Source organism: Phycodurus eques, chromosome 13, assembly GCF_024500275.1.
Source record: "Phycodurus eques isolate BA_2022a chromosome 13, UOR_Pequ_1.1, whole genome shotgun sequence".
Classification (NCBI taxonomy): Eukaryota; Metazoa; Chordata; class Actinopteri; order Syngnathiformes; family Syngnathidae; genus Phycodurus; species Phycodurus eques.
Genome location: NC_084537.1, coordinates 9,373,451 through 9,384,306, shown reverse-complemented (window position 1 = coordinate 9,384,306; position 10,856 = coordinate 9,373,451). Strand labels below are relative to the sequence as shown.

The 10,856-nt window shown below is 41.6% G+C and overlaps 1 protein-coding gene across 7 annotated transcripts in view; it reads left to right on the top strand.

The window, feature by feature from the left end:
• Positions 1–6,067: 6,067 nt before the first annotated feature.
• kif1ab (kinesin family member 1Ab) overlaps positions 6,068–10,856 on the top strand; it is a 44,963-nt gene continuing 40,174 nt past the window's right edge. For all 7 annotated transcript variants that reach the window (XM_061693116.1, XM_061693115.1, XM_061693112.1 and 4 more), the window contains exons 1-2: positions 6,068–6,298; positions 9,057–9,218. In XM_061693116.1, the coding sequence (XP_061549100.1) occupies positions 9,113–9,218 (106 nt within the window). In that variant the 5' untranslated portion in view covers positions 6,068–6,298; positions 9,057–9,112. The remainder of the gene's footprint in view (positions 6,299–9,056; positions 9,219–10,856) is intronic.

The window sequence follows — 10,856 nt, the reverse complement described above, 5'->3', positions numbered from 1 at the left end:
TGAAACAACAAAGTTAGTGGTATCCAAAGACCTTCGCACAGTACAATACATATAAATGACCACAATGGTTAAGTATTATAAAGAAAGTAAATAAATTGTAGAATGGGCTTTTCCATTGAAAAAAATGCCACTCTTTAACACCCTCTCATCATCATACACCCCGGCTGTTTATCCAATTAACCGTAACTGAGTTTTAATATTATACTGTGGCTTTTTAGGAAATGTATAGCACTCCTTTTGACTATTCACCTCCAGTGAAGCAGCTTAGAACTGGTTCAGGTTAGCTTGCTCTTATTGATTTTTTCCCCCTGTCTATCTAATCTGATCCTGTCGCTTACTCGGCGTGACATTGGCTTTGGGGAAGAGGAGGCTCCTCTCTGGTCAGCCAATCAGCAGCTATACAAGCACACAAACACACACTCCCCCACACCCATGCACGCACACACACACTGCACACTGATTATCAGCGCTTTCAAAACAATTGTTAAGTTTTACGTCCACGTCCTCCTTTAAAATCTTACGTATTGTAATTGATGTTTATTCCCATTAAATCCAAATGTTCTTAGTTTTGGAATTATTTGTCTAGTAACGACAACTCGTAAAGCAGAGGCAAGATGTCTAACGCTGTTTTATTATTAGTACTCAAAAAGTCTCATTTTATTGCAGCAATTTAATCCACCCTGATACTTTTTCACCCAGATGTAATTTCATGTGTTGCAGGCTGAGGTGTCCTTATCTGCGTTTGGCTGGGTAAATAATTAGACCTTTGGTAAATAAGTGGGACCTGTTTTACCCTATAGCGTTTTGGCCTTTGCACTGGACAATAGAATTGAAATGTGGCCAAATGGAGCAAGAAGGATGCGTACGAAGCATGTAAATAACAGCACACCAGCTATGGAATTCTGCCCAGTGACATCGATTGATCCAGTTCATTGAGTAGATGTTTTTGTTCTTGGGGCTCTTTGGGTCGGAACACTGCTTGAGTCACACAGTTGGGTTTGAAAGGGCACATGAGTGGACGTTGGTTAGGTATGTGCCTTTTAAAAAGGAAATGATCTTGATCAGAATCAGAATCATCTTTATTTGCCAAGTATGTCCAAAAAACACACAAGGAATTTGTCTCCGGTAATTGGAGCCGGTCTAGTACGACAACAGACAGTCAATTGACAGAGAACACTTTTGAGACATAAAGACATTGAGAAAAACAGTCATTGACCAATAAAGTGTTGCTAGTTATCTGGTAATGCCGGTACTTGTTTTTTTTTTTTTTGGACAATTGTGCAAAAAATGCAGAGTCCTCTAGCACTTAGAGCAGTTTGAATGACTAATATTACAATAGTCCGGTGCAATGACCATTGTGCAAAGGGCGCAGAGACTTCACGCGAGTGGTACGATAGTCTGGGACAATGTTGATTATATGCCAATGATATCAATGTTGATAAGGCAGATTTGAGCTGATAGTAAAAAAACACAACAACTTCTATTTCTAGGTTAAAGGATTGTTGACCATAATGGCAATTGTGCTTGCTGACAGCAGCTAGAAGGGTCCACGTAAATTAAACAATATCCAACCATATTAGAAAAAAGGGAAAAAAAAGAAAAAATAGAACACAACAACATAGTTTAATTTCAAGTTGTCTGAACTTTGATTTGTAAAGAAGCGGTCGAAATAAAACCTTTATTACAGTGGTGCTTCAAGAGACGAGTGACCCAACTTACTAGTTGTTCGAGATATGAGCCACGGTTGGGGCGATATTTTTGCTTGGACGATAAACAATTTAAGATATGAACCCTGTATGGTGGCAGTGAACGCAACTCAAATCAAATCATGAACAGCAGCAGTGGGGCACATTGTGGACAATTGTTCAAAAAAGCCCTCCAGCTTTTAATGCTACTCCAAATTGGAATTTACTGTCAAACTTAACATAAAATAGAGAATTACATGCTGTGCATTTAAAGCAACCACATAGCTTTGCCTTATGGCAGTTCCTTAATGCTAACAAACAATATAAGCATCAGTGTCCTGTTGTTATAACCCTGTAAGCAATGGACATTTGAACACAAATGGTAGAGCAACACATGTAGACCGACGATGTAACAATACTCAAAGGCATACATTATTTATCCTCTGTGAAGAATGACTCATATTACTGCAGCTTACTGAGTAGCTCAGACCATCGCCATGTACAGCATGCTGTAGCTGTATGTCTGTTTGGCTGAGGTGCACACACCAGAAGGCGCAGCACAATGTCTATTGAATTGAAGCAAAAATGTGGCATAAACTGGTCAATTTCTTTACATTCTCTTTAATTATGTAATTATTGTATGTTTTAATGAAGTATAATATTATAGAGTGCCATTTTTGTCATTACAAAACACATTACAAGCATTGTTTTGTTTTTCTTTGGAGGCAGGATGGAATTAATGACATTTCCGTTCATTTCAATGGGGAAAGATCATTTGCGATACAAGTGTGGTCACGGAACGAATCACACTCATATCTCAAGGCACCATTGTACTTGTAGTCAGTCAGTCAAAGTAGCATTTTGACATTCATGACTATCAGTTGAATTGATTGATCAGAGTTGATTACACATATTAAGCCACCATACATAACAGGTGGGTTAAACATGTACTCAATAACAAGAGGATGAAAAAGACAGTATGCCAAATAATTAGTTGTTTCTTATATTAATCTTTGAGCCACTCCAGTGGAGTTTTTCCTCGTCCCTAATGGCAGCAGACAACAGCAAGAGGCCGCTGGTATCCGTTAAGAGGTCCTTTCCACTCTGAGAGTCTTCAACTTGGTAAACAGGCCAAAGGTCTTTGGGCAAACTTTAACATCTCCCCCTTAGCTTCTGCCTGCTCTGGGGTTGCCAAAGCTGTCTACTGTTGTTTTGAATCACATTTAAACATAAAAGGAGCACATTTATGCTCAATGTCACCGTTTGACTTTGCAGTTTTAACACGAGTTAGCGCTATTACTTAGAGGTTGACATCTTGTCTTTGTCTTGTTTTTTTTCCCCCAAATGTGAAAAACAACGAAACAAACAAGATTTCAACAAAAAATAAAGTTAAATATACATATAATTTATACATACTGTATTCACAAAGGAGTAGGAAGAAGTTAAACTTATTTACTCCTACCCCTATCGCTACTTCTTTATAATCCTAGAGGACATCAGTATAATACAATCCTCAATTTCAATGAAGTTTGAACTTTGTGTAAAAAGTATATAAAAACAGAATACACTGATTTGCAAATCCTTTTCAATCTATATGCAAATTAATACATAACAAAGACAATATGTTTTATGTGAAAACTGATAAATCTGATTATTTTTTTGTAAATATACATTCATTTTGAATATGATGCCTGTAACATGTTCCAAAAAAGATGGGACAGGGGCAACAAAAGACTGGGAAAGTTGAGCAATGCTCAAAAGCACCTGTTTGGAGTGTTCCGCAGGTGAACAGGTTAATTGGATTGGGTATAAAAGGAGCATCCCCAAAAGGCTCAGTTGTTCACGAGCAAGGATGGAGGGAAGTGCTTGAGCAAAAAAAAAAAAGCCAACAGTTTATGAACAAAGTTTCTTAACATACATGAATTTATTCATCTTCCATACCGCTTATCCTCAACTACAGTCACGGGCGTGCTGGAGCCTATCCCAGCCGACTTTGGGCGAGAGGCGGGGTACACCCTGAACTAGTCACCAGCCAATTGCAGGGCACATATAAACAAACAACCCACGCAGGCACGGGGAGAACATGCAAACTCCACACAGGCAAGGCCGGATTTGAACCCGGGTCCTCAGAACTGTGAGGCAGATGTGCTAACAGTCGTCTACCATGCCGCCTTCTTAACGTACAATTGCAAGAAATTTACAGATCGTATAATTTACTGTCCATAATATCAAAAGATTTAGAGAATCTGGAGAAATCTGCACGTCAGCGGCAAGGGCGACAAGCAACATTGAAAGCGCGTGACCTTCGACTCATTAAAAACTGGCAACATTGTGTAAAGTACATCGCCACGTGTGATCAGGAAAACTTCAGAAAACCACTGTCAGTTCACACAATTCATCACTACATTTACAAATGCAAGTTAAAACTCTACCATGCGAGGTGAAGGCATACACCTGGAAACACCGCTGGCCTTTCTGGCCCCAAGCTCATCTCAAATGGACTAATGCAAAGTGGAAAAGTGTGCTGTGGTCTGACAAGTACACATTCGAAATTGATTTTGGAAATCATGGATGTCGCGTCCTCTGGGCCAAAGAGGAAAAGGACCATCTGGATTGTTATCAGCGCAAAGTGTAAATTGGGGGTGGTATGGGGATGGGTTAGTGGCCATGGCATGGGTAACTTACGCATCTGTGAAGGCACCATTAATGCTGAAAGGTACAAACAGGTTTTGGAGCAACATATGCTGCCATCAAAGCAACGTCCTTTTCAGGGACGTCCCTGTTTATTTCAGCAAGTCAATGCCAGGCCACGTTCTGCATATGTTACAAAGATCGTGGCTTCGTAGTAAAAGAGTGTGAATACTAGTCTGGCTTGCCAGCAGTCCAGATCTGTCTCCCTTTGAAAATGTATGGTGCATGATGAAGCAACATGGGAGAGACCCTTCCGCATCAGCCTCTTCAGGACTCAATGGACTGACCCAGACTCAGACTCCACTGTCTCCTGAGACAAACAGGTGCCACAAAGCATTTTATTGTGTGTCCTATACAAAATGTATCTTATGAACAAATGGAAAAAACGAAGGCCGTTTGTTTAATTTTTGAAGAAAAATATGCTACATTGGGATACATAGGGGACCAAAAGAGAAGTTATTTTATTCATATTTTTTAAATTGGCCAATGAATCAGTTATCTGAAAATTTTTCCTGCCAAATAGAATTGGCCTAACAAAAAATTCCATATTGATCGGGCTCCAGTTTATACTACAGTCCATCCATCCATTCATGTTTTTCTATTTACAGTTTTGTGTGCGTGTGTGTGTGTCATGATTTTACAGTGTTTCGTTGTAAATTTCAGTTATTTTTTTTTTACAGTGAATAGATGGATAGACAGACAGACAGGCACATTTTCGTGGTGAGGAGGAAAAAGGAGGATTCCAGCGTAGGGAAGCAGGGAGGCAAGCCAGAATGAATTTCAGCAAAATTTATTTTCATAAATGTAAATGCAACAAAGGCATCCAAAAACATCCAAATAACTAAATTAACATAGACCCCGAAATCCGGATTCAAAGTAACAGAAAACAAAACACGACAACAGGAATCGTGACAAAACTAGAAAAGTGACCTACAACAATAACAGTGATCTGACACAGACTCAACAAACCCAGGGAATTAAATACAAATTGACGAGACAACGAGGCGCACCAAGACAAGACACGAGTGGCTGGATGGAGTTGATTGGTTGACACAAGGGAGAGGGCTGAGGAGAACAGGTGTAAACAATAACCAAATGAGCAGACACGAAATGAACATGTGACAAGAAAACTTGACAAAACATGAAACAAACTAAATCTCATTTTTGTCACTGGCCCCATCATTGTCGTGTTTTCTCTCAGAGGGCCATTATGACTGTAAATCCAGATAAATGTATGCACAACAAATTCATGGATAACTAGTTCTGAAATCAGAAGCCAGTAAAAATTTTTGGCAACTATTATTCAGTTTACTTTTAAAAGGGGATTGGTTAAAAAAAAAATTACAAAAATTGCTTGCAATATCTCAACATTAATAACAGTGAAGACAATTCGCAATTTTGGTATTTTAACAAGAAACATGAAGTTGATTCATATGATTTGCTTTCACAGGTTGCATAAAATGATGTGGCGGACTGGATCTGGCCCCGGGGCCTTGAGTTTGACACCTGTGATATAGCTAGATAGATCGATAAAGAAAGAGATGGATAGACAGATACTGTATCTTTATTTTTCCATAGCTGCTGTATCATGGCTGGTGCTGATGCTGATGTGACGTCATCACCACGCATGCTTTCATAGATTCATGAGTTTGCCCTGCATTTAGTCTGACAGGCGAGTGGCTAGAGCATCCTGTTTATCCGCTCCCCATCTCCTGCCCCCTCCTTCCTCTTCTCGCCGTCACCCATTCTCGTCTAAATTGACACTCAACCCAGCCAGGCTCCCACCGTCCATCCATCCATCTTCTCTCCTTTCCCTGGGGCCGAGTGCAGTAGGGAAAGGAGGCTGTAAACGGAGGACGGCAGACACGACAAAAATCGGAACCGGCGAAGCCTGGTGCTGATTCTCGCGCGACGCCATCGAGGTAAGAGCTTATTTGTGGTGTTTTCACGACACATCACTGTTGTGTGTTTAATAAAGAGTGCTACTTTGGTGGTGGGATGGCGACGTGGTTGTTCATGGAGGTGTCGTTGCGAAAGACGTCAATGGTTTGCTGCGTCAGAGCATCAAAAAGGGGCGGAAAAAAATGAAGCATAAAATCGTCAGCGGCCAAATGTGTGCCGCCTACATATTATTTGTTGATATGAAATTGTCATTCTAAACGCCACCCTAACGTTGTCATGCTGACGCAGTGTGCGAATTGAATGATTTGGGTTGTGTTTACGCGGCCTTGTTTTTGAGGTGCGGCAAGATGGAGGAGGCAGTGCATCCAGCCCACGGCCCAGGCTCACAAATAGAATGAAAACAATCCCCTCTATTTCCTCAATTCTTTACACATAACGTGGTAGACATAATCACGGTACAATATATATCTTTTTTTTTATACAGCTCAAAAGAAAGGAGTTGCACACAGTAGCTTTAAATGGCATACGGGGATCCTTGATTGAGGTTCTTAATTGGGGCTTATTTAGTCAATATGGTTAAACTCAGTGACTATTTTGAAGACTAATGTTGATCAGCAACAAAAAATTGTGAATTTGACAAAATTCTATTTCCTGAAGTCGATATCTTGAACTCATTCACTGCCAGCCGTTTTGAAACCAGAGTTCCCCATATTGCCAGCTGTTTTGACTGATTTTTGAGACCCCCAGAATGTGTTCGATGACAATATAAGCATCAAACCTACCCAAAAAAAGAGTACAATCCCTTGTTTCTATAGTATGTTTCTAGCTTTTTCTCTTCTTTAATAATCAGCAGTAGAACAAGGGTTGGTTTCACCCAAAAAAAAAAGAAAAAAAAAAAGTTTCTGGCCAAATAGCGGAGAAAACAGGCTTTTTCTGAAAAGAAGCATGTCAATGCAGAACAGTGACTTCGACACAAATATATTTTGCTTTGGTGACACCTCAAACTATAAAACAACAAAAACAAGACGTGGAAAGGGCTTTTGATGGCAAAATGATTTATTTACAGAGAAACAACAAAGACACGCTGTGAGCAATGCTGACTCACCGCATGGCTCAAATTGAAAATCAGTGACTTTTTAACAAAAAGTTCATCATTCACTCCACGAATCCATGTTTTTTCCTCACGATGATGACACACAGTTTCTACTACCTACTGCGACACATACTCTGTTGAGTGTGAGGTTCCTAAACTTGTCTGACTGTTGGGATTTGACTCCCTCATAATGGACGTGAAAAGCCAAGATTCACCGCGTAATCTTTATCTTGTACTCAAAAGCTGTGCTGATCTCAAATCCAAAGCGATGCAATGCCACCATCTACAGGCCTCTGTCAGCATTACAGTGGTTTACAAACCTGAATTTGGCAAGACTCTCTTCCACGCCTACCCGTCAAAAAAAATACTTGGTGAATATATTCATCGGTGGCAGTAAATGCTTAAATTTGAATTCACGAAAATAAACGTCCATGGCAGTGCATGAGTTAAAGGCTCAATGGGCTTCTTTATATGAGCACTGTGATTGGCTGGCAACCAGTTCAGGGAGTACCCTGCTTCTCTTGCTCAAAGTCAGGTTGGGATAGGCTCAAGCTCACCCATGACCCTGATGAGGACACGTGCTATCGGAACTGAATGGATGGATATTTCAGATTTATGGCATAGAATTTTTTAGGTGCAGTATTGTGTACTAGTGGTTAGGTAATCTACCTCACAGTTTTGAGGGCCGAGTTTTGAATCATGCTTTCGGCCTTCTTGTGTGGATTTAGCATGTTTTCCCCATACTTGCATGGGTTTTCTTCTGGTTCTCCAGCTTCTTCCCACATTCCAAAACCATGATTCTAAGGTTCATTGAAGAGTCCAAATTGTTCATACTGTATGTGTGAGTGCGAATGGTTGTTTTTCTATATGTGCCATGCAATTGACTGGCAACCAGTCCAGGATGTAGGGAGGAAAACTGCTCAAATTAGCCCAGATTGTTGGTATGTGCACCCTGTTTAAGTGTTTACATTAGTTCCCTTGGCTCAAGAACCACTTCATCTTTTGGATCAAGACAGCATTTTATAGGATTTTAGGTATTAAGATAACATCCTATATAACAGCAACTAATTTGAAGCCAATCTAATGAGATTTGGGACATTCCTAAAAAGTCTTGAATTAGATTATCAAAAATAAAGGCCTTGTTATCCTTAAAAATGACACGCCGTCCTTGTATCTGCCATTCAAAAGTCTTGAAAATGCCACAGTGACACCAGAAACATTGTTGCTTTATATTCTTTGGAGAATAGCCTCAAATATTTCTTACTTCTTTTAGAAAGTACATAAAAAAATCGCCAGTTTTCCAAAAATGTTGAATGTGCGGTGTTAAATGCAATTAAAGTGGCCTTAAATTTGGCTTCCTTGAACCTGCAGCTACCATGTCTTATAATGCAAAGAAAGCAATTTCTGTGTAAACTGCTATTCCTGCCAAACACTTGATGAAACATCATTTGACATCAACGTTTGTCACCCTGCATTGAGGTGGTGGATTTTGTTCAAAGTGATATCACCACCAAATGGAGATTTTTTTCAATTTTCACCGTCCCCTGCAAATAACCAGTGACAAATATCACAAACTGTTAAATTTCCACAAATTCCAATACAAACATAATGAAAGAAAATAAATGCTACTTGTAGTCTGGTTTCTACTAATCGCTTATCAATTTCCTCTTTGTCTACCTGTGCAGGTGTCTGGCGTGTGTGCTTTTCAGTGCTGCCGCCCACTCCCACAGTAACCAGTAACATGGCCGGGGCATCGGTCAAAGTGGCGGTGAGGGTTCGGCCCTTCAACTCCAGAGAAATGGCCAAGGACAGCAAATGCATCATTCAGATGACAGGAAACACCACAAGTGAGTCGGATTCATTGACTTGCGTGATTATTAACAGCCTGACGTTAAGTAATGTACGTACATCCATCCATCCATCCATCCATCCATCCATTTTCTACCGCTTTTCCGAGGTCGGTTCGCGGGGGCAGTAGCTTTAGCAGGGACGCCCAGACTTCCCTCTCCCCCTCTCGATGTGGAGGAGCAGCGGCTCTACTCTGAGATCCTCCCGGATGACCGATCTTCTCACCCTATCTCTAAGGGAGAGCCCGGACACCCTGCGGAGGAAACTCATTTCGGCCGCTTGTATCCGGGATCTTGTTCTTTCAGTCATGACCCACAGCTCATGACCATAGATGAGGGTAGGAATGTAGATCGACCTGTAAATAGAGAGCTTCGCCTTCCGGCTTAGCTCCTTCTTTACCACAACGGATCGATACAAAGTCTGCATCAGACGCTGCACCGATCCGCCTGTCGATCTCCCGTTCCATTCTTCCCTCACTCGTGAACAAGACCCCAAGATACTTGAACTCCTCCACTTGGGGCAGGATCTCATCCCCGACCCGTAGAGAGCACGCCACCCTTTTCCGACTGAGGACCATGGTCTCAGATTTGGAGGTGCTGATTCTCATCCCATCCGCTTCACACTCAGCTGCAAACTGCTCCAGTGAGAGTTGGAGGTCACGGTTTGATGAAGCCAACAGAACCACATCATCTACAAAAAGAAGAGATGCAATACTGAGGCCACCAAACCGGACCCCCTCTACGCCTCGGCTCCGCCTAGAAATTCTGCCCATAAAAGTTATGAACAGAATCGGCGACAAAGGGCAGCCTTGGCGGAGTCCAACCCTCACCGGAAACGAGTCCGACTTACTGCCGGATATGCGGACCAAACTCTGACTCCGCTCGTACAGGGACCGAATAGCCCGTATCAGGGGGTTCGGTACCCTATACTCCCGAGGCATCCCCCACAGGACACCCCGAGGGACACGGTCGAACACCTTCTCCAAGTCCACAAAACACATGTAGACTGGTTGGGCGAACTCCTACGCATACTCGAGGACCCTGCTAAGAGTGTAGAGCTGGTCCACTGTTCCACGGCCAGGACGGAAACCACACTGCTCCTCCTGAATCTGAGATTCGACTTCTCGACGGACCCTCCTCTCCAACACCCCTGAATAGACCTTACCAGGAAGGCTGAGGAGTGTGATCCCCCTGTAGTTGGAACACACCCTCCGGTCCCCCTTCTTAAAAAGGGGGACCATCACCCCAGTCTGCCATACGTACATACGTACATACAGTATTGTATATAAAATTCAGATGTGTATTCTTAACCTTGGCCAAAAATTTGCCATTTTTTGCAAACAAGTGCATTGTGGTGAAAATTTATTAGGTGATCTCAACCACGAGACTCCAAAAGTCACTCAGCTAAAAAAAAAAAAAATTAGCCCACAACACCAGTTTCACTGATCGACACAAAATTGGGTGGAAATGTAAATCATAACAGGGTGCATAAATAAATCTCAAGGGCCCATGCCTGGAATTGAACAGGCAGTCTTCCATTTTGGTTTAAGCAGCCTTTGGCACTCATTTGCAACCCCTGGAAAGTAAAAAAAGAAATCAGCCCGCTAAGCCAGTTTCACCCATCAAAATGAAATTGGG